We start from the raw sequence: 26,601 nt of genomic DNA on the forward strand, positions 1-26,601 counted from the left end.
ATATTATAGTGTTTTTCATTTCAATGAAAAACAGTATGATATGTTTTCAATTTCACACAGCTGTCAGAGGTCCAACAACACTGTATTCGAAATGTATTGCCCCAAACCCATCTGTGGTCCTGAATTTCAGCTGTCTAAAAGTCGCTCAAGTGAGCTCTACTGAGAACAGGCTGTTTCTGTGCCTGCACCTTTAATGCTAATGAGCTCCGTCCTGCTACACGCCCCTCTCAGGGAGAGGATGCCACTTAAGCTAGCGGTAGCTTGTGCTAATGTTTACGGTGGATGTATTGCTATGGCTCGCCGAGATGCTGCCGTTCAACCATACCAGTTTGACCCAGAATCGGACCCAGAAGGAGAGGCTCAGAAAAAGTTTTTATGCCTGTGGCAGCACCATAGACCCTCCATACACCCCAAATCCCAGAAAAAGGGAGTTTTTCATAATATGGGACCTTTAAGACAAAAGTAAAGGAAGAAAGATCTGCAAACAAACAACAACTGAAGACAGCTGCAGTCAAGGTCTGGCAAAGCAACACAAAAGAGGAAACCCAGCAGTCATCGTCTGCAAAGGATTCTAAACAAAGTATTAAGAATGAACATTTTATTTATGATTATATTCATTTGTCCAATTACTTTAGGTCCCATGAAATGAGGGGACTATGTATGAACATTTTTGCAATTCCTAAACCCTTCCTGTTAATACCCTCAAATTAAAGCTGAAAGTCTGCACTTCAATTTCATCTCGATTATTTCATTTCAAATCCATTGTAGTAGCGTACAGGGCCAAAATTATGAAAACTGTGTCACTGTCCAAATATTTCTGGACCTAACTGTATATAGACATGTGTGTGCCTTTCAAAATCCTGTCCAATTGAATTTACCACAGGTGGAGTCAGGGTGGAGAAACATCTCAAAGATGATTAAGAGAAATGGGAGACACCTGAGCTAAATTTCAAGTGTCATAGCAAAGGGTCTGAATACTTATGTCAGTGTAATATTTCAGTTTTTCCTTTTTAATAAATTTGCTAAAATTTCTGAAATTCTGTTACCGCTTTGTCATCATGGTATACTGAGTGTAGATTGATGAGGGAAAAAAATATTTTAACGATTTTAGCAGTTTTAGAGTTTTCTTACATCTAGAGAATAAGATTTGTAGGCCTTCTGCAGCATTGCATGACTTCATTATAATGCTGTTTTGTCACAAATTAATAACAACATTTTATTTTGTACTTTCAAACTTTCTGTAATTTGGATATTGCACTTGGCCATATCGTGATTTTGACAGTTTGATAAATTGTGCTAGGCAGTCAACGCTGAAGACATGTGTCACTGACAGTTACAGACACAAGGCAGAGAAAGGGGAGAAGCTCTGGTGAGCTGACAGAGCTGTATTAGGAGGGTAAAGCAGCAGGTATTTCCAAAGTTAAAAAACATCACAATCCTTTACACTAAAGTTCCAAAAACACCAGTATGAGTAGGCGTTTTTACATGTAACATTAATGTTAGCCGATTAAAAAAACTATGCTAATGTCGACTGTCTTAGAGCAAACTTAAACGTCAACAAGTGCATGCTAGTCCATTATTTCGCCTGTTGATTAGCAAAAGAATGATGGGCTATAACGTTATTTCTTGCACATGCCATGGCCGGTCATACTCTGTCTCAACAAGTTAACTGTAGCAATGTTACTGCAGCGTGTCTTGAAGCTGTCTCTCGCTCTTTCTTGTAACGTTAAAGAGGCGAAACCCCTCCCTACAGACACTCTGCCTGTTCGCTCTCTCTAACCCAGAGACACCACTGTGAGTCTAAGGAGTTGCTGTGTTTAAAGGGGAAAGTAAAGCTGGCAGTCCGCTCACATCGCCAGCAACACAGACACACCAGCACACATGTATGAATGCTCACTGCGACATTGGCCATTTGTGTAGGTTACAGCGTTGACTCTGCGTAGAGAACTGTAAATCAGCCTTTATTATAACACCAGAAGCCAAGCTTGGTGGACGACTTAAAAGTTTCAGATTCTACTGTAGTCCACTCCCTCTTGGACGACAACTGAGTTTGTTTTTTTGTTTTTTAAGTTCAAGTTATTTGTCAAAAATGATAACGCATTGTCAGGAAAGATCCTAAAAATACCTAACACATGGAGTGGGGCTTCAAAACACACCCAGATTGAACGGTTGACAGGAGCACCGGTTTGTGCAACTTATGCAGCAAGGAATCTTGTAACGATCAGAGAACTACAGGCTTAAAATATCCCCTCGTTTTAAAGGTTAGAATCTCCATTTATTCATTGATTCACTCATCTACTAAAATACATTTGCAGTGAAATATTTTTAAATTTTACAGCAAATATCGGCATATGCGATTATCATCACAGCTTGGAATTAATTAGATTAATTTTTTTAATGGCATGACAGTCCTATATACACTGAGCAGAGTTAAGTGAAGCTATCTCTCTCTCTCTCTCTCTCTCTCTCTCTCTCTCTCTCTCTCTCTCTCTCTCTCTCTTTGTGTGTGTGTGTGTGTGTGTGTGTGTGTGTGTCTGTGTGTCTGTGTGTGTGGATCAGTAACGTTTGTCAGCTAACCAGTTGTGTGTGTTGTGTGCAGGTGCTGAAGTGGTCTGACTACTGTCTTCCTCTGGCCTGTAGCCCCGGCCAGCCATTCAGAGCAGTGGCTCAGGCCAGTGTAGATAACTTCAGTCAGCTTGGGGTGGCTTTTATTGAAGATCGGCTTCACCTGGACAATGGACTTCTGCCTTCAAAGATAGTCCGTAGGTTGCCTTCAATAACATTTCATGTTTACCCTTTTTATATTTAATTGTTTTTTCATATTCATGGCCTGTCCTTTCTCCTAATACCAATTTGTAGCACGAGAGGTATTAATCTGATAGCCCCCTGTAGTTTCACCTGTGAGATGTAAAAGCAACCAGTTCACTACACAAAGTAAACAAAATAAACTCACAAAATGTCAAAAAAAGAGATGTATTTACACCCACTTTTCTTAAACAGAAAAATTTCACCAAACAGCATCTGAATTCAAGTTTCTCTCTTTTACCAAACTAAGATGAGCTTAATTGCCTTGTTAACACATCGTAATACACACTTCATTCAAACTCACCGAAACAGTCTTGGTTTTCTCGTCTTTCCACAATCATCTGTGGTTTTGTTGGAATGAATCCTCATTTCAGTAAGAGTAAGATTTAAAAATATTCCAGTAACTTTACACATCCATTGAGGAGGAGTGGACCAAAGTGATCAGCTCTATCCAGTAGAGATGTATCACACTGCATGAGGCAAATGGTTGTTTACATCAGATACTGACGACCATATTGGAGACTGCTTATGGCAGTGAAATGAACATTCAGTTCACGGGCTACAGCTCTGGTGGCTCTGTGGCATTGTGTTATATGATAACACTCGGTTTAGAGTGGCCTCTTATTGAGACCAGTCCAAGGCACACCTGTGCAACAATCATGTTTTTTATTCAGCGTCTTGATATGCCACACCTGTCAGGTGGATAGATTATTATGGCAAAGAAGAAGTGCTCGCAAACAGATTTTAAGAGATTCGTGCTCAAAATTTGAGAGAAACAAGCCTTTTGTGTGTGCAGAAAAAGTCTTAGATCTTCTACTTCAACTCAATAAAAATAGGAGCAAAAACAAAAATGTATTTTTTATTACTGTATTGTCATGCCTTATTTACTATTATCTGCAGTTTATTAAGGCCTTGTTGATATACTTATACATACATATATATATATATATATATATATATATATATATATATATATGTATATGTATGTATATATATACATACATATACATATATATATATTAGGGCCGGGACTTTAACGCGTTAATGTGATTAATTAATTACACAAAAATTAACGCGTTAAAAAAAATTACGCATTTTAACGCACTTATTTTTGCACCGCGGAACGTTTCTCACTGGATGAGTTTCAGGCGGACCGATTATACTGGAGCACCAACTAGCGTTCATGACTTCAGACAACAACAAACCACAGTGAAAATGAACGAAGAAGCTGATGAGACCGATTTGGTTGGCCCCGTGGATGGGAAATTTTGTTATAAAAAACGAACGGATGTAGGTCGATAAGAGCATGGTTGGGTGCAAGCTATGCAACAAGGAATTCGCATATCACCGCAGCACATCGAGCCTCAAGTCTCACCTCAATGTCATTATTCAATGGTATACTAAAAATCCATGTGAAAAAAATTACTTCTCACTGTTCTCAGGTCAAATATTTATATGCGATTAAAATGCGATTAATTTCGATTAATTAATTACAAAGCCTCTAATTAATTAGATTAATTTTTTTAATCGAGTCCCGGCCCTAATATATATATATACACTTTTGTACAAAGTGTAAGACACCTGATTGCACTGACATTTGGCACATTGTATTTTTGTGTTATTTCCATAGCTGTCCTTCTCCAAGAATCCACTCTCAGTGAGCTGTTGAAGAAGCAGTGTCCACAAACACCAAAGACTGAGACGTCTGTATGGCTCTCTGGCACCAAGACTGACGAGGGTGTTGCTGAGCCTTTGCTTTGTAACCTGTCTGCTGACCACCAGCACCAACAGTGCCGTAAAGGCAGCCTTCTCCTCACGCCGGAAGCAAAGAGGAGATTAGAGGAGCGACGAGGGTCAGAGCCGCTCCGTGGCACACAGGATCTCGGACCTGTTTGTGGCGCTGAGGTCCATTCTTTGGGGAATCATCACCACATGGAGGGTCATGGACACCACCTCCATCTTTCCAGCTGCCATGAATGCTTGGAGCTGGAGAACAGCACCATCCTCTCTGTCAGATATGCCTCAGCTGAAAACATTCCAGATCTTCCTGATGATAACTCATTAGGGCTGGATAGTGGGGATGAGACTCTGGATGGAGTTGGACATGATGCCAAAGTGTTTTTTGGTCAAAGTGGCACATTTGGGTATAATAGCAAACCACCAAATGTTCTGGTGTACACGGGTGGTTCCCAGGAGCGTTTTCAAGCAGTTCGTCAGCTTTTATCAGAGTGCATAAACATGGAAGACAACATTATTTATCACCTTTTACCACAGCAGACCTTGACCGATCCTTGGCTGGACAATACCAGGCTCCTAGTTCTGGCAGAGGAGGAAATCCTGAGCCCCCAGCTTCAGACCCGCTTTCTCACCTACCTAAGCCAGGGTGGCAGAGTACTGGGGTTAGCCTCCACCCTTTGCCCTGCAGGACTTTGTTTGGAAGTCAGGGAGAGGCGACGTGGGCAGGTCAGCAGGCTGAGCTTTACCAGGGAGGACAGCACAGAGCTGGAACTGAACTTGTTGGCAAGTGGGAAGGTCTACATAAGGGATACTCAGGGAGGAGGGGAAGTGGAGCTCTGGGGGGAGCTTAAAGGGGATGTCCTTCATCAGAGGGATATGGTTATAGTCAGAGTAACCCACGGACGGGATGGTGGAGAAGCTGTCCTTTGTCAGGTAAAGTCATGTGACATTATTAAAAGTGATAATTGTAGTTGTTCACAAGGTTGATTATTGTTTGAAAAATGTCCATGCAGGCGTGACTACTCCTATTTGACCATGTTGAACTTCTTCTCAGCATCTAATGAATGCAGTGGAAGCAGCATCCTCTCTAATTGACCACATTATATTTATCAGAAGTCGTTTATTATCTGTGTAGTGGCGATCAGTATAAATGATGGGGGGTTGTGCCCCCCCCCACCCCCCTGAGATATACGCCTATGTGATTTGACAGATCAGCTATTATTTTATGTGTGATGCCTGTCGCCCACTATACGATCATTTACATCCACTGGGTGTGGCTAGCTAGCTGTCAGTTATTCTTAAATTAATCATTCTTAACTAGAATGACTTGCGTCATCACAGTGTTGTATTATCAAACAGTGTTAATCTACGTGACTATAACAGTATTTTCAGTGATAAGATAACTTCCATTTATGGCGATCTCTAATGAATCCTGTGTAAATAATCATTAATATCATTGAGGGAATCTGTCAGCTATCTTTGAATGACAGCTGTCATGTTACGGTGCCCTTCACAGAGTCCTCTCTGTTTCTAAGCTTTACTGACAAGTGTGTGAAAGCGCAAAATGATGTAACGTTAGTTGCTGAAGATAGTTGCTATAAGAGGGCGTCCTCTAATCGAAGGTGTGTTGATTGACCTGTAGCTATATGAAGCGTCCGTAACAAGCCTGTAATAAAACGCAGCCCTCTCCACTCCGCTTATCTCTTCCCCTAAACTCTCCTGAAAAAAAAACACAAAAAAAAAATCAGCAGATGCACATAGGGGAAACACTGGTACATATCAAGCATCAGTGGAGCAGGTTCATGAGCAAAGTACTAGTACACTTTGGCCCTAAAGCAATGAGACCCAGGAGCCTTGTCTATGAGTAAGGCTCATAACTTTTTCCACGGTTTCCTCTGTTGTTTTTTGACCATCAAGTATATGTTTCTGTTCAGTCAACAAAGTTTTGAGATCTAAATAACCAAGAAATGTCTAAATCTCTGTCTGCCTTGCCGGTAACTCCAACCCAAAGTATTCCTCATGTAAATAGTACATGTATGTTAGTATTCCCTGTGGGTCCTGTACTGCAGGGATTGTACTGTGTACTGTACTGTGTAACTCTTGCTGTCTGATGCAGCTAGCCAGAATGCCCAGCCTTTTAACCTTCTTTGAAAAAAAGTTCTGCAGTGAAAATTCAACTCTCTGGGCCAGTAACGTATTATACTTACAGTATATTTAAGCTAAAGAGTTTGCACAGGTTATCATCAGACATTTTAGCTTTTTAGGTATTTTTGGCTACTCCTCCCTTTCAAGGTTAAGAAGCTCTGTAGCCTTTCATTTTTGTGTGAGACATAGATCGATCAGCCACAACACTAAAACCACCTGCGTTATATTGTGCAGGTTCCCCTTGTGTTGTCAAAACAGCTCTGACACACGAGACTTCTTGTCTGGGGGGGGTTCTGTGGTGTCTGGCATTGGGACATTGGCCGTGGATCCTTTGGTTCCTGTGGGTTGGGGGGTGGAGTCTCGAGGATCTGACTTTTTCCTGCACATCCTGCAGATGCTTGTCAGATTGGGATCTGGGGATTTTGGGGATCTGATCAACGTTTTGAGCTCATTGTCATGCTCCTTGGGTCATTCCTGAGCAGTTTTATAGTGTGTCAGCCAGGGCACATTGTCCTGCTGGGAGTCCTGTCATTGGGGAGTGTCGTAGCCAGGAGGTTGTTAATGTGGTCTACATTGGTGTTTAGGTGGGTAGTGTGTCAAGTGGCATTCACATGAATGCCAGGACCCAAGGTGCGTCTAGACTTTCAAAATGTTATTGGACCAAATGGCTCAAGTTATGACAGTGAAAGTCATTTCTCAGGGATTGTGACGCTCAAAATAATTTATCCACCATCTTACAGACAATGGGTCTACTCTTGTTTGCTCTTCTGTTACAACTGTTTCCGGCGTTATCGTGATGTGAAATGCGACATCAGTGACGTACAATGTAATGCTTGAGATAAAAATCACAGACGAGCTGGCTTGCCTGAGGGAAGTAGGAATGGGATCAATACCCACTCTTAAAAAACCTGTGAAGACCCACTAATTTTGGTGGGAAAGCGCTATTACTTTCCTGTTCTCAATAACCTGATGTTTAACTGAGAAACAGAGGGGTTTAGTGTATTCAGTGCCATAATCATAATCATGTCTATCTGGATTTCATTTTTGTAACTTCAGTTCTTGATGTTGTTCTTGCTTAGCCAAGATGGATAGTTTTAACCAATGCTCAGCTGGTGACTGAACTGCTGAGATGTTACAAACTTGAATGACCTGACAGATGAACTCTTTCAAACTATGGATTATGCACGTGCATTGTGATTGGTCAGCGACAGACCGCCCCCCCCTACAAGGTTAACAAAACTCCAGCTCCCTCTTTATTCTCCCTCTTCTTCTTCTGGGGCCTCATTTATAAAACTCTGTGGAGAATCCACACTACATACAAATGAGGAAATGTACGTACGCCAAAAAAAAAAAAAAATATCTGAATTATAAAACCATAAAACCAGTGCGCAGTTTCCTTTTATAAATCCCAAATCATCTTGGAAATGTGCCCACTTTGATCAGACTCTTATCCCGCCCTCTCCACACCCCCTTTCAACCATAAATGGTCAATGCAAATTGCCTTATGAATGTTAATGCGTGGAAATGAGCCACTGATCAATAGTTAACATTTTCACATTTTCAGAAGACTTATAATGAATTCATTATTGAACCAAACTTCATAATTGTTTTTTTGTGACAAAGTAGTTTGTTTTCCACTTATTCGTCACAGAAACATGAAAGCTGTAGAAATCAATGAAACTGAAGAGTGCCATGATATTCATGGCTTATAAAAACTAAGGGAACACTTAATCGTCACAGTATAACACCAAGTCAGTTAAACTTCTGGGATATCAATCTGTCCATTTAGGAAGCACAAGTGATTGTGAATCAATTTCTTTGGTGCAAATGAAAGTGACAACAGGTGAAATGTAGAGGCAAAAGCAGGTTTGAATGGTTTTGCAACTGGTGGCCACAGACAATTGCGCTCTCCTCATCCTTCCTGACTGATTCTTTAGTTTTGGGTTCTGCTAGTGTCCTTGTCACTTGATTCACACACATGTCCATGTCTAGTATTTTTTTTTTTTATAAATCCCACTTAATGCTTAGGAAGTGGTGAACGCACATTTCAAGTCCATTTTTGTGCATACGTAAGCATCTTAAATGAGGGCCCTTGTCTCCCACCGGGGCTCTCCTGCCTCTGAGCTCTTTCTCCTGTATTCTCCTGGGCTCAAAAGCTGCTAAGAGCTGCACAGAACTGGCACACAAAAGGTCTCTATACAGCAGGGATGCAAGGTCCTGCTAGAATCCCAGCGCAGTTAGCTCCAGCAGCTGTGACACAAAGCTTGCCAGCTAACTTCACAAGCCAGGGGAACACAAGCAAGTAGGCACAGAGCTGCTACCTCAAAGGAAAGGAGCAACCAGTTACCTTCACCTTCTCGCATCAGACTCTGCACAACAGGAGGGCACCTTTCAACTTTTGAACCGCACCTTTCCTCAGCTTGGCATCAGCAAAGAAAACCACCATTACCTTTTTCTCTAACGACTGGTAACGTTGAACTGGGCCAAGATAGTAGGGATATAAATATTCACTGATAGAATCGGATAGAATTTTTTTAACATTAGAGATACGAGTACGTGGATGTGCTGGCCCTGCACTGATGTGATGTAATGTAATACTAACTGGTCAATGGCCCGATTTTAAACTTAATAATCGGTCCACTGAGGCTGAGCTTGGCAGCTAATCCTGCACAGCATCTCCAAATCTAATTTAAGGGTCGGTTCAGAGCGATACTCCTGCGCACTGCCTCTACTGCCATTGGATCCATGCTTGGGAAGGATAAACAAAAACAACATGTCTAACAACGGTGACATGGTTCACTGTATACTATCAAGTCTAAAGTTCAGAAGACCTTTTGATTAGGGAAAACTGTCATTTGAGAGGTCAGAGATTAAGTTCACCGGTAGCAGGATTGTAACACTCACCTGGAGAGATGATGTGATTAAACGTGTGCGAGCCACGATTATGTGGACGTAGTACAGCTTGCGCGAGCATGAAAACAAGACAAAGACACAGACATCAGATCAATTTCTCCCCCCTAACTAGTGTGAGGAAGTTTATATTCATAATGTCAAATTGTTTGTTCATGCAGCAAGTCTTTTATTGTCTGTCCACTGCAAAAGTCATAATCCCAATCATGATTGGCAACAGCCAGTAAGTAGATGACAGTACTGATGTGGATATCTATGACAGTGCTACCGTTCATTATTGTCATTGCTGACCTCAGGGAGGTTTTCAAAATGTCTTGCATTTTTCCCCATGCCATTAAGTAACAAAAATACTTGTGGTTCCCTGGTCTTTCATGAAGTATTTCAGTCTATACTAGACCAGGGAACCACAAGTGCTACCACTTTTTTAGAAGTAGCTTATTTCGATGACTTCATCAAACCAATAAGAATATTACATAGTATCGCATCTAATCGTACAGAATCGACCTTGATTAAAAATGTATTGTCCCTGAATTGTATCAGAGCCCCTGTATCTAGATATGTATCGGATAATCTAACAGGGGAGAGATGCAGACTCCAACTAGATAACATACAGTATAGCATAGCATAGCGCAGCTGAACACAGGGCTGTTTAACTTTGGTCAGTATTGTGCATGTGTTTAATGTATTTGGCCTATCCACTCTCAAGTGTTTATGTGATCTCTGTGTAGTCAGGTTATTGGTAGTTGTCACACAACTTAATTGATGTTAGTTAAGTTATGCTTCACACAAACTGGTCATTTTTAACCCTAGCCACCATTTTGTTCGGTTCTTGTGAATGAGCGATGCCAACCTCTTCTCTGTAAAGGACTCTGAACTCCTTCAACTTTACTAGCTGGTATTTATTTATACATCTGCCCCAGTAGCTGATGCATGCTCTTAGTTTGAGCAGGAAGTGTGTCCTCAGACTCTGCTGGGGCAGTTGGAGTGAAGGGCCTCAGTGGTGGTAATGCTGGTCCAATGACCATCCGGTCACAAGCCTGCTTCTCCCACCTTTCGGCCAACACTGCGTCATCCTCTCTTGAATTGCATGACCTTATTAAATCCTGCAGAATACATAATCCACCTCTCCTCCTATTATTTGTGCAGTCCTCTCTTAAATAAATAATGCAATGAGAAGGGCGTACGCTGCACACTTGCACAAGGGACATTGAAATGAGGAGTCCAGACAGGCGGACAAAGTCTTATTTTGGTTTGGTTAATGTCAGTGGTTTGTGCACATACGAGTGAAGACTGACTGATGTAACAGTTGATCTTCTTTGAGTTTTGTTAATGTACTGACCTGCTTGGAGCAACAGCACAGACACTGCTCCATTCCATAGCTTTTCTAGGTAGCCCAATAAATAGAATAAGTTTTAGGTATTAACTTAGAACAAGTTTAAATACACTGTAATGGTTAGATTTTAATAGGTGGAGTTTGTTGGATGCCATACACGGGTCGGGAGTGAGTGCTGTGAGTACTTAGCCTCTTTTCGAATATGTTGTAAGGATATTGAGACATTGCAAGTGCAAATAAGGGAACTGTGTGTTAATATTTGCAATAGAAAAAATGCTTACTCCTGCTGGCACTGTCCCTTTACTAAGTCAATGTTTCAAAGCTTGTTAGACATCTCTATGTTCCCCATCTGCAGGTCCACCTGGAAATTGCTCCTGACTCCCAGAATTTGACATCAGAAGATTTTGATGAACTGAAGATCAGCAACGCACTGCGTTATGAAGTCTTGACAGAGATCTTCACCTCTCTGGGCCTTAACTGTGAGCTAAACCAGACTCTAGCCCCGAGTTCAGTCCACCTGCTGGCCACCTCTCAGGTAAGATCCACAGTGCTCATTTGTCAGCACTTCAGTGAAACAAGCTAGATGCTAGTCAAGTCCTGACAGCTAGTGTGATCTTTGCATTATTCATGTAATAAATGTGTCTGTCTCTCCTGGATTCTATTTGTAACGCCTTTTCATCAACACCATAGTCATAGCAAAAGAGTTTGTCCACATTAGACACTGCATAACAGTAACAAGGCCTTTCTGTGCTGAGTTTGCACATTCTCAAACATTTTGCACGTTTCCTTGGGACACTTCAGTTTCCCCCATCGTCAAAACACGCGCACTAGGTTGATGCCCTTTATCAAGGTACCTGCTCAGGACTGGAGTTGATCTGACCCTGTAACACAAAGAAATCATCTGTGATATATCATGATATCTGTAACTGAAGAATAAAGAAAACATGTTTTCTAAAAGCAGGAAATAGTTGGATATTGTACAATGTTTATTAACAGTACATTAATGAAAATAAATGCTGCCAAGTATAAATACCAGAACACTGATAACTTGTTTGTTTAATTCTGAAGTATACTGAGCACAGTCAGGGTAGTGTGGGTAGGGGCCCTCGTGTATGTTGTTCTTTTGAGCACTCTGGTGTAACGGATTGCTGTTCTGGCAGACTCTTATTAGTACAGTTTGGCCTACAGTAGCCTAAGTCGTCTAGTTTGATTTGGAAAACCTGCCCTCTGTCTTGATGCATGCTTAATGTAAATACAAAAAATAATACCTATTTTCTGAGTGAAAGATTTCGGGGGAACGTGATGGTGGGGCTGTGATATTATATAAATTCTTGGGACAATAAAACTACTGTATATGAGCAGATATCAGAAGGTCTGCTACAATATAATTTCGATTGAATTCTGGGGCCTCTGGCAATAGACAAGTTTTCTGCTTCAGTGTATCATTATGAAGTAAATGTTGATTGCACAATGGAATGAATATAGAATAGAATCTTTATTTTGTCAGTTATTTTTACATGCAAACACTCCTGAAACATTGTCCTCTGCATTTGACCCATACCTACCATAGCCCATGGGGGTTTTGGTGCCTTGCTCAAGGGCACCTTGGCAGTGGCTGGTTCAAGTCCAGCTACAGACCACAATATGGAAATGGACTGGTAGCTGAAGAGGTGCCAGTTCACCTCTATATTTGAGCTAATGCCGCCCAATAATGAATGATGAAACCATCAATATTTACACTGGTTCCCTATAAACTTTGCTATCAATATGCAATTTTGTTGGCCACTGGGTATGCGGTCACCCAGGAAAAGGAAGGTTAACTGACGATCAGGTTCTATTATAGCCTAAATCTTCCTGTCTCAAACTATGCATGTTTGCTTTTATCTATTTTAATGCACAATAATGACCTCTGCGCTCTCAAACTCTTGCTGGCTACATGCAAATACATTTATTGAGCACAAAATATATTTTTGTTTGCTCAAATGAAATTATGTTTTGCTTGTGCATAATTTCTCTTCAAAATATAATTTATGTGCTTGCAAGATATATCTTTCTGTGCTCAAAAGCTCCCATTGCTCCTTCATGAATGTGGCACAAATATCAAGCAATAGTTTAAGTGCCAGTTCTAGTGCTACTCCTTTGCACAGTGTGATTGTGGCTGACAAGTCAACAATAAATAATATTCCTATTGGGAATTACTTTGACTCCTGTTTGAACTACATTTAGCTGAATGGGGTTGCCTAATTCTCCTACTGTATTTTTACATGGGTCATAATGGTGGTACTTGGAGAGCCGGATATTTTCTGAGGAGGTACAGGGTGTAAAAAGTTTGAGAACCACTTGACTAAATGATTGAATAAAGACAAACTTTGATTTGTGTTGTTGTTACTTGCAACGTTGAAAAGAAATGGAAACAGTCCAGTTGTCTTTGCAACGTTCACTCTAACAATATTATTATTCTCAACGTCATTTATCGACTAATTCTCGCTGTCAGTGGACGTCCAGATCATGGCCTGGCCCGACGGACATGATATCAACCTGTTTTGGACGTCCACAGACGTTGCCTGCTCAGTGGGTTGTTGTCTTGTTTTAAAGCTGCTTGCTTTTCCCTGTCTGGCACTAGCGCTGTTTAAATGTTAAGGAAGGAAGGAAAAGGTGACATCCCATGCCAGCGGCATTTTAAAATGAAGGCGACCTAAAGATGATGGATTGATGTTTTCACTTGTAATTGATGGTTTCAGATTGTTAATCAGTAAATTGATTTATCTATCCGGTTAAGTCCCTATGTGATGCATTGCCTTTTTTCTGCCATCCCCCAAAATGCAATAAAAATACATTAATAATAAGAGATAATAAACTACGATTAGGTTCCTGTCCACCATACTTTTTGTTGCAGTTTCTATATGCCTGTTATACTGAAACTGCTGATACAATGTCTGGGTTAATATTTTTTAAGTAAGGCAAAATTAACAAAAAGTTAAACAAATCTTTAAATTTTCTCTTCAGAGGAGGCCGGATTCATGCATTTAATCATTAAAATTGACAAAATTTACTTCCAGGGGACATATCATTTGCATGCAATTGCAAAGTACTAGTCGGACACCAGGAGTGAGGAATATAAAAATTAGTTAAGTTGGAGGATGAGAAATCAAATGTCTAGTGTTTAAATTTTGCTGACATTCTGCCCCCTGAGAACAAATGTGTCAATTCACCCATCATCATCATCATTTAACCATCATCTATCATTCATCCATCCATTCATTACTCATTTACTCATACTTGTATGCCATGAGCACCAGATTGTTTCTATTAAAGTTAATCGTATGAGCGGCAACACCAGCTATTCTGCATACTACACATGTGGAGACAATTTGGCCTCCTTAATGTATGCAAATTAATGCAGGGGGCTTACAGCAGGTCTCTGTACAGAGGGCCAATAACTAACATGTGAGGGCAGTAAATCAGTCTTTGATCAGCCATCACAGTTACTGTCCGCAGTGAATGCTGTTCAGTTTGTTTATCATGTGGTTTGATTTTAGGAATAAAATGGAAGTTCAAGCAGTCTAACTAATGAAAAGCTTAAAGAAAATATTTGGAATGGTTGTGATTCAAATTTGGTTTGAATTCATATTTTTATATAGAAGCCAAAAATAGTCAACCCTCCTTTGCAGATGCTCTGCCAACAATAACCAAGTAAGTAAGTAAGGCATGGACAGGCATATGAGGAGTGTCGAGCAGAGAGGGACTGCTGAGGGCTCATTATATCCAGTTTATGTTGAGCGATGCCAATTACATTCTTGGTATTCAGCTGACGGTCTGACGTTATTTTTAAGCAGTCAGAACTGGATCCAACATGGAAAGTAGCGAAATACATTTTCTTTAAAGCTCCTTCAAGAAATTTTGGTTAAATGTCTCTCGGCCATTTTCACCTCAGTTAGGTGTTTATGATATCCATCTACAAGCTTCTGGTCGTCCTCTGGCTAAATGTTTAACCACTCCTTTTGACAGAATCTGTAAAGTTCAACTAAATTTGTTCTCTTCCTGGCACAGACTTGTTTCTTCAGCACAGTCCACATGTTCTCCATGGGGTTCATATCAGGACTTTAGGAAGGCCGTTCTAAAACCTCAGTTCTAGCCTGATTGATCCATTCCTTTACCACTTCTGATGTGTGTTTGGGATCATTGTCCTGTTGGAACACCCACCTGCACCCAAGACCCAATCTTCTGACTGATGATTTTAGGTTTTCCTGAAGAATTTGGAGAGAATCCTCCTTCTTCATTATTCCATTTACTTTCTTTAGAGCAGCAGATCCTCTGGCAGCAAAACAGCCCCACAGCAAAATACTGCCAGCACCATGCCTGACAGTAGGTTTGGTGTTCTTGGGGTTAAAGGCCTCACCTTCTCTCCTCCAAACATATTGCTGCTCATTGTGGTCAAACAACTCAGTTTTTGTTTCCTCTGACCGCAGAGTTTTCCTCCAGAAAGTTTTTTCTTTGTCCATGTGATCAGCAGCAAACTTCAGTTGAGCTTTATGGTGCCTCGTCTGAATCAAGAGCTTCTTTCTTCCACACCAGCCTCTCAGCCCATGTTGATGTAAAACACTGTCACCTTCAAATCATTGGAACTCGAGACTGCCATGATTATACATGTTCTTTACAAGTGTAAACTTGTAAACTTTTCACCATGACAGGTATTTGTACTGTGTTAACTGCAAGGTTTTCTATCTTTGTGTGAACCCTATTGATCCTGTTTTTAATTGGTTCTCGAAATTTGGAAGTTGCGGCTTGTAATGGCTCAGTTTGTAAGACGTCATCTTGTTCCCTGTATCTGGAAGAAATATATATTTTAAGTTTCTTTAGCTAAATACACATAGTCTCCTTAATTTCAATCTATTCTGAACAGATTCCTGACATAGTCAACTGAGCTAAACTTGAAAAATAAATTTTTCTATTAGCGTAGGCGGTCTAACTTCTTCTAGGGTTTTTCCAGTTGTAGCATCATTTCTTTCAAGAAAAATCGATGACATGAGCTGGGAGGTCCCAGGTCAGTTCAAAGTTCCTTGCAGTACATCAAGTACACATTCTTACTGCTAAAGTCTCCATTTAAGTTTCAGGGAATGGGAAATAACTGTTCACTAAATAGGTGTTAATTTTGCTGGTTGTCTTGTCAAAAACAAATATCCATAGCTTTTGTGATGCAGTGATGTAACAGTCGAAAAGCGAAGTTTGAGTTAATGATAGTCAATGCATTGCATTATTTTAACAAATGACTTTTTTGTTTGCCTAAGCCTAGAAGGGATGAACCGTTGTGTCCCTTTTTCCCCCAATTACAGATACTCAAACACTGGGTCTGGATACAGTATGAAATACCAATCCAATATCAATGCTCTTTTTCCTAAATGTAAAGTCTGTAAACCTCTCTGTAACTTTAATAAGCTAATTCTTCTGTGCGTCAGGTGATGTTATGCTGTAACTGTGCAACATTTTTAAATAAATGGAGATTCTCATATAGCAACCTCCTCTTTAGGCTTGTGCAGGATTTAAAGACCCCTCTAAACATGTTTTTTGAGGCGAAAAAAAAAAACTCTTTGGATTAGTAATTTGCATCTGATATTGTCTTTTCCAGAAGAAAAGTTTAAAGTCTACTACTCTTTTTTTCATTGAAGATTCCAGGATCTACGCATATATAAAGGTTTTAAATTCAAAGGTGTAATTGTTGGAAACAAGGTGTCTTCTACTTGTGCACTGGAGTTTTCAAGTTTTCCCATCACACTTGTAAAAGTTAAATGTTGGACATGTCCAGATTTTCAACTGGCTACATGTGTTTCACTCAACAAGGTTTTCTTTTGCAGAATTTTTCTTTTGTGAAATATTTATGGATGCTTAAGACCATGTCAACAATAGCAGCATTACTTTTGCACTGTCTCATAAGATTGAGGGAGTTTAATAGGATTGGAGTGGTCACTGTGGAAGCAAACAACCACTAGGGGGAGTCACAGCTCCAGGTTGAGAAGCAGGAAGGAAGGACTGGAGTTATTCTTCAAAGCAGAAGAAGTCACATTTACAAATTTGACCCCTCCACTTAGGCGGCACTTAGTTAGATGTCCTTTTTAGGCACAAAGCCAGGGCTTCCCATAAAAAACACTGTATTATGGTAATATTTGTAGAAATAACAGAAGTAGTGTGGTTGTTTCTGTCTACATGGTCTAGGCAGATGGTTGCCCACCATTGAGTCCGGTCCTGCTTGAGGTTTCTGCCTGTTAAAAGGCAGTTTTTTTTCTCACCACTGTCGCCAAGTGCTTTGCTCATGGGGGAAATGTCGGGTCTCTGTAAATAAATTAATTCAAAAGTATAGTCTAGACCCTCACTTATTGTAAATAACTTCTGTTGTGAATTGGTGTTATACAAATACAAATCAATGGATTGATTGATTTAAACATTGTTATATGTTTGGATTATTGTGTGACCTTTGACCCTGCTGCCCCAGCCACTTTGTCCCAACAAGGATCTTGCTGATGAAAATTGGGGGCTGCAGAATTGTTTCCAGATTGCAATAGAGTCTTACCAGGAGAAGCGCTGGTAGCTATGTGCCTCAACATGTCTGCACAATGGTCTTTGTGCTCACAATATACTACCTTGGATTGCTTCCATTAGCTTTTATTCAGTCCTCAAGTTGTCAGGATGTTTTGGTCTGGAGGAGATCAGGTTAAATATCCAGACCCCAATCCCAGTGTCTCTCCTAAAGGCGACAAGCCCTGAAACCTCAAAGTCTTATTTGACATCACCTGGGAGGTGCTTGACTGCAAGAGGTGGCAAGGACCCATATTGATCAGCACTTTTCAACGTATCATGTTACCTTGTGGTTTTCAGATTTTCCATTTAACCTCATTGAAATATATCAAAAATAGTAGAAATAAAACAGACAGGAGTACAGATACATGTATACAAAACACATTCAGTTACAGTTTTCAGTTAGATCTTAGGTAGTGAATTATAAAATGTTGTTGTTTGTTAATAAACATTTTACACAGAGTAAGTAAATTATTAAGATATTCAAGAGTGCCATTTTTCTGGATTATTATCGTTTGTTTTTTTGAAATGTTTCAGGGCTTTCCCTGGTAACTCACTCAACACTGTGAACTGCAGGTAATTCCCTTACATAAAATAGGCAAAACGGGCTGGAAATGTCTGCAAGAGTCCTCATGCACTTGACAATTTGACAGTGGGATGGTCCTAAGTTCTTGTAGACTTAACAGGAATGACAGTGCATTTCTGTGGTGTCAGAATAATTGGAAAAACATATTTCCAACTAGGACTATTCAGGTGAACGCCCCCTCAAATGGGAAGAAACTTTTACCAAAGTCATTAATTGTATAGTCATTACATGGTTTCCTTTCTGCTTCTTTGTCACTCAAAGACTGGGACAGCTGTCAACATGTTGTTTAAATGCTCTGAGTGCTAAAATGCAGAACAAACAAATGTTGCTCCCACATTCTAACATGAACACACCAAAGTCAGAAGAACAACTTCTTAACTTGGGAAATGGGACTGTCCGTGGAGCGTGTGAATGCAGCATGAGCCTGACTCTGTGAGGCTGAGTGTGGACATTGGGATTGGGCCAGGGTGTAGGTTTCCGTGAGTGTTTGCTGTCAGGCATTGTTACTTGGGCTACGCAGTTTGGAGGCTGTTTACCTGAATAAGTAGACTGGTTCTGAATGTTTGAGGCATTCAATAAATATGTTCTTCTACACCCGAATCCTTAAGCATTATTTATCTGCCATGTTTTTCGGCCCTTAAGGTCTTCCACATTTCTCATTGTAGAAACGCTGTTCCAACGTCAACATATTCAGCTCAGTTAGTGCAAGATTGCCATTTTGCAGAATTTTGATATCTTTCATAGTTTCAGAAATATTCAACATCTGCTAAATTTTCCCCATTAAAATGAATGGGGAAGAATTAAAAAAATCCCATATTTTCTCACTTTTTCAAGCATTTTCAATTCTTAACTATCCATTTATGCTTTCAGCTAAAAACACCATTCAAACGTTAAAATGTTTCAAATATTCCACATTGTGTCTATATTTTTTCAAAATATTCAACTTTCTTGACAGCTTAGTTGTAATGGATGTCAGTTAGAAATCACTTTAAACCCACTAAGTTCAAAAGCTGCCAGGTAAAATGAGAGCAGAGAGTCATGCCATAGAGATGATATAAAGTCTTGTGTAGTCACATTGGTGTGAACTGGCAGGGTTTCAGAATGTCCGGCAAATTGTAAGAAGTTGCAGGTTTCAACTCCTCTTGCTGCAAATCTTTGGTCTGAACAGGCCTGTATGGAGCTAAGAAAACTTTAACAATGGCACAGAGTTAGCACAGTCCTTAGCCCAGAGTTTGTGGAGCTACAAGTGGCTAAACATGGGACTAAAAAGGTGCCAGGGTGAAACTGGGCTAAATTAAACAGAGCAAACATGTACCATTTTAGAAGGAAAACATTAATTGTAGAGCCATGTTGTCACAACACAAAAAAGCCATTCATCATTTAAGGAAAGTTGAGCATCAAGTGGTTCGCTGAGTAGGCGTGACTCTTTTTTTTTTTTTTGGTCGGATGGAAGTGATACAAATAACTTGCTGTACATGATAAATGTGTGTTGGGTGTTGAATGATGAGTGGTAGACAGTAGACACGAAGACGGCCCAGTTTTAAAAACAAAAAAAAAGTACCAGTGTGTTTAAAATAAAATGTGAATCAAGTTTATCAAATAAATTGACAGTATTAAATTCACACTCATTTAATCACAGTCATTATTCATTAATAGGCATTTTCTTCACTTCCATTTTTGTCAATTATTTTTTGTTACATTCACCCTTAATGCCACTTCCCTTGAAAATGAAAAAAACTTGGCTCTGTTTTCATCATATCTCAACTGGTTTAATCAAATCACTTTGAAATTTATCCAATCACTTGATAATATATCTCACATGCATTTTTACCCCTCTGTTTTTCAATTCAGATGAGTTTTCATCATCTTGATTTTTATCAGTTAACTTTTGGTACTTCCAGCCCTTCTATACATACAAGAAATTGAGTTGAAACAATCTTTGTTATATATCAGAATTACAAAGATGCCCAACACTGGGATCAATCTGTTATGTTCAGCCAATCCAGTGACAGGGTTCGATGAGCCATATTTCTCATCGGACCCTGTCACTGGATTGAACTGAACTGAGTTCATCCATCTGTCAAATGTCGGTATCATTCTGTGTAAATCATATGTTCAATGAAGTGATTGAGAATGAGAGAATAAGGTTAAATCTAATAGGAGAGGTGAAGGAAGTCCATAACAAAATAATATATTGACCATAGAGAGAGAAAACACATTAAGACTACATGTTTTGTGTGTGTGAGGACACAGGAGAGAAAGCTGATTAACGGGAAGTGACGGGAACAGAGTAGACTGGGACTGCTTCTTAATTACACCATATCATTGATTAGCCACACACACTCATTAACTCATTCAGCTCATTAATTTTCACTGTAAAATCCTTTTACATACATGACGAGTCTTATTCCAGACACTTGATTCTGAATATAAAAACTTGGAATAAAATCTCAAATCTCTCTTGAAACTTGAAATTGAAACACTGCTGGGCAGTTTGATATGTGGTTCTACTCATTGCTGTTGTAGAAGATCGATTCAATCAAAAACTAAATGTTCACTATTGTGAGTGTAATGCGTGTGTGGCCAGTTTGATACAACTTAATGTATTCCTCTGAGCCATAGCACTCTATGTAGGAGGATCCAATGGGATTGTAGCTGAGAGAAATTTGTTCTGGGCCATTTGCCCATGTGGCTGCAGCATGGGCGAATGGCCCAGAACAAATTTCCCACATTGTGGGACAATAAAGCTAATCTTAATCTTAATCTTAGCCACGGACAGAGTACGGGAGTCTGAGCATTAAGAGATGGATCAACACATTATTGGCTTTATCAAAAAATAAGACAAATCTCGAATAACATTTTATTTATCCGAAGTTTAACTATGTTTTACTGCCCTAATAGTAGGTGCCAAGGGCATTGTTTAGTGCTGAGTAAGCTGGTCAGTCTGGGAACACAGTTGACAGACAATGCAAGTGTGTATTAGGCAGTAGACAGGGTGTCTGTAGAGAAAGGCTTCAATATTTCATATCAAAGAAGCAACTGATGGTATTATTGTCCCTCTGTGCTCCTCTCTCTTCCAAACAGGAGGCCAAGGTCAGCTTCCTGAAGTTTCTGCAGACACATGCAGATCAAAATGGCCTCCTCACATTGTCCAAGGTCTCCTTCAGGATGACGTCGTGTTCTGAGCTCCAGGATGGTCCGATGCCGCCCGAGGGCCCTCTGGCACTGGTCACCGACTCTGCAGATTCCGAGAGCTGGGCGCAATTCAGTATGGAGACCTATAGCAAGAACCTGAAGACCAGCCTACTGGGGCACACCCTGCTGTACGCTGAGGTCGTCACGTCTACCATGGACCTGTTAGAAGGGTAACACATGTTTCTCTGTGCCTGTTTAATGTTTGAAATATACTGATACCATATGCTGAAGCTGGCAGCAGTGCACTCACACAGGCAGAATAGTGGTTCTATGACTAAAAAGACATGCAGGAGTTGGTTCTGATTGTTGCAGTGTGCACAGGCTAACCAGCTGTAACCTCACACAGCACCTTTTACCACCCTACAATGCAGTTATGTGATGTTTGTGAAATAGACTACTTTAGCTTACTTACTAAAGTAATCCTTGATTGTTTAGAGCTCCTGAGGTCCAGATGAGTTTTTGGCTAGACAGCAGGGTAAGGCTGTCAAGATAACACATTTTCACTACATGATTATCGTGGCCAAACAAATTCACAGTAACAATATTATTGTGTTATCTTTAGATACAGCATCTATCTATAAATCAAGCCTATTTTCAACTTTGTTTACTTTGTGTTTTGTCTCCTTTTTTGGTGAATAAATTACCCTGAAAATAGGGAGGGAGTGTAGGGAGTACTTACAACAATTACAACTTAACTACTCAATTACTTGTGAAAAAGAAACCAGTATGAACAGCTTTGTTGGATTATTAAGACAATATCTTAATTATTAACACGATATCAATTTAGTTTCAGTTATTTAGCTCAGACAGTGTGGTAACTATGATATGGAATATCTGTGGAAGTAATAGTTCATTTATGTGTTGCAAGTACCAAATATTGCAGTTAGCATGTGTTATCGACAAGTGCTTTATATAAAAAAATGATATTGTGGTGCAAAGTAGAGTTCTTGCTGTGGCCCTTGCTCTGGGTGAAGGGAAGGCTGAAGCAAGTATGGAAGGAGGACGGTCTATGAGGGTTTATGAGATTTTTGGGAGTGAGGAAACATCAGCTGTGGATACTCAGAAACCAGCAGTTTTCATTTCTCCTCCATTGTTGACATTGTACAGCACATTTAAGATGTGACGGTTGAGTAGTGCTCAGTGCAGAATAGACAATCAGAGCATGGTCATGTTGCGAGCATTTGTAGTCGTGTGTAAATACGATACAGTTCAAAAATACACTGGAAACAATGCTTTTGTGGACAGAGTTCGGCCTGAGGTTTCCTCTCCTTAAAGGCGAGATTTTCCTTGCTGCTGTTCACAAGTGCTTGCTCATGGGGGAATGTTGGAAAAACTAACAATCTAGACCTCTTTCAAATCAAACATCTGGTTACGCACTTAAACAGTCCAGCATAGAGTAGGAGAGAAAACAGATCTCCAAGAGGCATGAGGGAGAGCTCACATTTAAAGCACCCCAAATAAAAGTCACCGACTTTTAGAGAAACAAGAGAATTTCACAGATAGAAATGAAAGAGATGAAAGAGTGGGGGAACATTAATAGATCATTAGAATACATATGTGTGTGTGTGTGTGTGTGTGTGTGTGTCTATATATCTATATATATATCTATATATCTATATATATATCTATATATATATATATATATATATATATATGTACACACACACACACAATAACAGATAAGATCCTTTCTCTTTCATTCTCTTTTATGGCTTTACAACATGGATCAAAAATCATCTGTCAAAGCCACTCAAAGCCACATTTGAGATGTCACAAGCACTTTTATCAAAACAGACTGATCAAAGTACAATGGAAAGACAGGGATTTACTCCCTCTTTGAAAGTATATAACAACATGTACATAAAAAGTTACATACTTTTTTTTGCAGGGTTTGGTAGTTAGATGAAGACACTAAAAGACAGATACAGAATTTTCGAAATAAACAACACAAGACTCCAATCAGCAGTTGTGGTTCAGAAGTGGTTTAGAAGCTGGTCGAGGAGCAGTTTCTAAAATAATTCTCAGGAGGGGAAACGGGGACATAAACTTGAGGTGGGCTACAAAATACCAGAAATTCACAGTGGATGGTGAAAAAAGTCTATTTATTTATGATAAATCCCAGTGATCGATTAGTGTCAGTAACAGAAGGGTGAATGTAGGTACACGAACAGGAGAGAGAATGATACCACAGTGTTTCAAAGCCACAGTGAAACATGGTGCTGGAAGATTGAAGAATGGGGCTGTTTTCAGACTCATGCACACAACTGACTCCACCCAGACTGAGGAGAAACACCACTCCATTCCCAATTCAATAATTTAGTCTCATAACAAGGTACTTTGGAACTCTGACTAGTAATTAACTTCATGTAATGTCACGTAGATTGGTAAGTGATCTAAGATGTCTCTAGTTCCAATATCGCAATTCAGAATCCTATATCCACTGCATGTGAGGCAGAATATAATGTATGGTATTTGTCACAAGGCTGGATGTCCTTCCAAACTAGGGGCAGACCAATCATCGGCCTGGCTGATTATTGGGCCGGTATCGGGGATTTTTCTGTCAGATTGCCGATAAAATTAACTTATTCAAAAATGTGCTACTTTGGCTCTAATGTCCCGCCCACAACACTATCTGATTGGTAACATGTCACAATTATTAAACACTTAAAAACACTGAATAATCTGAATCTGCAAGGTGACTGAATGTATCAAATAAATGTAGTGGAGAGGAAGCATGAAGTAGCAGAAATGGAAATACTCAAGTGAAGTAGCTAAAAATTGTACTAAAGAACAGTACTTGAGTAAATTGTACTTCTAAACTGTGACACAAAGAGTTTCATTTCGACTGTAAATGAATATCTATCCCACATCTCAGTTTTCAGTCCCCTTGATTTATAATAATCGGTATCGGCCCTGAAGAAGCCACATCGGTCGACCCCTAGTCCAGACTTCCAATAATCCAGCTTCATCTAGACCCCACCTCAGTAATCTAGACTGTGGGGACACATTCCCCTTACTGTTAAATGTATCCCGTTAGCCATTTATTACCGTATTAAGATCTCCTGCACAAATTAACACAAATGTGCCCTGTGATTCTGAAGAATCATATTCATAATATGAATATTAAGGAATCAAATATTTCATATTTGATCAGGTAGATAAACAAAGAAGGGTGGACAAAAGATTTTATTTTGCCTTGCACTAGGATATACCTTCAACTCCTCTTTTGTGTCCAGTTTTAAAGGTGCTGCAAAATAAGTTCTTGTACGAGAATGTTATTTTTCTCATTACTCTACTCCTATTTATTGGATTGTTTAAGCCATTCACTTTCCATGAAGCCAGTATAAAGTTCCTTTACACCATGACAATATTTCACTATACATGTGCTGACAACGTAAACATATGGAAGACATATCACATATAATATTAACGAGAACATTAGGAGCCAGTGTAACATTAACTTCTAACTTCAGGCACTGCCTTGCCTTCTTCAAACCTATCCAGGTACTGGTGGAGAATTAGTCCTACATCATGTAGAAAAGACCCTTTTCTTGTTGAGCAAACTTTTTTTTTTTCAACCTCCTCCCAGTCAGTTTGTTGTTCTTTTTTTAAAGATAGGGATTCAGAGAAAAATAAAATCAGGTTACAAGAAAGATAAATAAAATACAATAACCTGAATAATTAACCAAATAAGTAACTAAAAGAGGGGAGAATAAAGTTCAGGTATATTTAAATGTGATTATCATTATGGAGAAGGAGGGGCAAAATAGTAAGGGGATAAATGTATTGAATATATGTCTGTGTGTTGATACAGCTCAGCAGATGACAGGAATGTATGTGCTCTGTTTACTGCTGGGGCTTTAGTGTAGAACTTTTAACAGTGTGAAAAATTAGGTTCACAATACCTCTTGATTTCTGTTAGTAGTGTTCATACTGGCTGGCGGTGGAAATCTCTGAGCCTCTCAGTCTCCTTTCTTTCTGCTCTAGTGTGCGCCTCTCTGTTCCCAGCTGGTGTCAGGTGTCTTTTCGCCAGGTCCACAGAGAAGCCATTCCTTCTCATGGCCTTGAATGCTTCAGTTGCTGTTACTTTAGTAGAGGCAGGCTCTGTATTTTCCCAGTTAATTCTCATCTTGGCAGGCTATAGTGTTTGGAAATGTATCTGTTTTCCTGTCATGTGCAAACGCGACCACTTTACCCTCGCAGGTGACGTATGTTGTCATGGAGGGAAATTAACCAAAAATCTGTGGAAATTAACCAGAGTGGATCTTTAGATTTCATGGTGAGGTTTAAGGCTGATTGACTGGTGGGCTCTCTGAATTTGGAAGGTCAGCATTCCTGTCGAGTCACAGCTCTGTCTTCAGAAAGTTGTCATTGAATGTTAGCACTGAGCTTCCCTCTATGCCTTCCTGAATGCCGTATATGCTGATGTTATTAGGGTGCGACCTTCCCTCTAGGCCCGTTAACTTGGCTTAAAGTAGTCTCTGTTGTTTTAGAGAGCGTCCCTTAACTCAGTGATTCTGACCAAACTGTAAGAAACAGACTCCATGAGGGTGCCTTGAGGGCCAGTCGTCCTCTAGTAGGACCTGTGCTCAGCCCAGCACCATGCAGCACGATTGGCATGTGCAAGGGAACACCAGAATTGGCAGGTCAGCGATTGGCACCCCGTTCTCTTCACAGATAAAAGCAGGTTCACACTAAGCACTTGTGACAGGCGTGAAAGAGTCGGGAGATGCCATGCTGTATGTTATGCTGCCTGTAACATCATTCAGCATGACCGGTTTGGCGGTGGGTCTGTGATGGTCTGGGGAGGCATATCCTTGGAGGGTCACACAGACCTCCATGTCATAGTCAACGGTACCCTGACTGCTGTTAGGTACTGTGATGAAATCATCAGAGTGACTGTCAGACCTTACACTGCTGCAGTGGACCCAGGGTTCCTCCTGGTGCAGGACAATGCCCGGCCTCATGTGGCCACAGTGTGTAGGCAGTTCCTGGATGATGAAGGCTTTGATGCCATTTACTGGCCCTCCCGTTCCCCTGACCTAAATCCATTTAAGCACTTATGGAACCTTATGTATCGGTGCACCCGACGCCGCCAAGTACTGCCGCAAACTGTGCAGGAGCTCACTGATGCCCTGATCCAGGTCTGGGAGGTGATCCCCCAGGACACTATCTGACGACTCATCAGGAACATGCCCAGACGTTGGCGGGAGTGCTTACAGGCACGCGGGGGCCATACACACTACTGAGTCATATTAGGAATTGCCCTGATAAAATTCAAATAAGTTGGATCAGTCTGTGATTTCAATGTTTTACTTTG

General features: G+C 40.2%; 1 protein-coding gene across 2 annotated transcripts in view; it reads left to right on the top strand.

Moving 5' to 3' along the window:
• hlcs (holocarboxylase synthetase (biotin-(proprionyl-CoA-carboxylase (ATP-hydrolysing)) ligase)) overlaps positions 1 to 26,601 on the top strand; it is a 59,879-nt gene that overhangs the window by 14,411 nt on the left and 18,867 nt on the right. For both annotated transcript variants that reach the window (XM_084374156.1, XM_084374157.1), the window contains 4 exons: positions 2,600 to 2,762; positions 4,436 to 5,475; positions 11,286 to 11,465; positions 21,171 to 21,451. In XM_084374156.1, the coding sequence (XP_084230282.1) occupies positions 2,600 to 2,762; positions 4,436 to 5,475; positions 11,286 to 11,465; positions 21,171 to 21,451 (1,664 nt within the window). The remainder of the gene's footprint in view (positions 1 to 2,599; positions 2,763 to 4,435; positions 5,476 to 11,285; positions 11,466 to 21,170; positions 21,452 to 26,601) is intronic.

The sequence above is a fragment of the Pagrus pagrus genome, assembly GCF_965226575.1.
Source record: "Pagrus pagrus genome assembly, chromosome: 14".
NCBI classification, from domain to species: Eukaryota; Metazoa; Chordata; class Actinopteri; order Spariformes; family Sparidae; genus Pagrus; species Pagrus pagrus.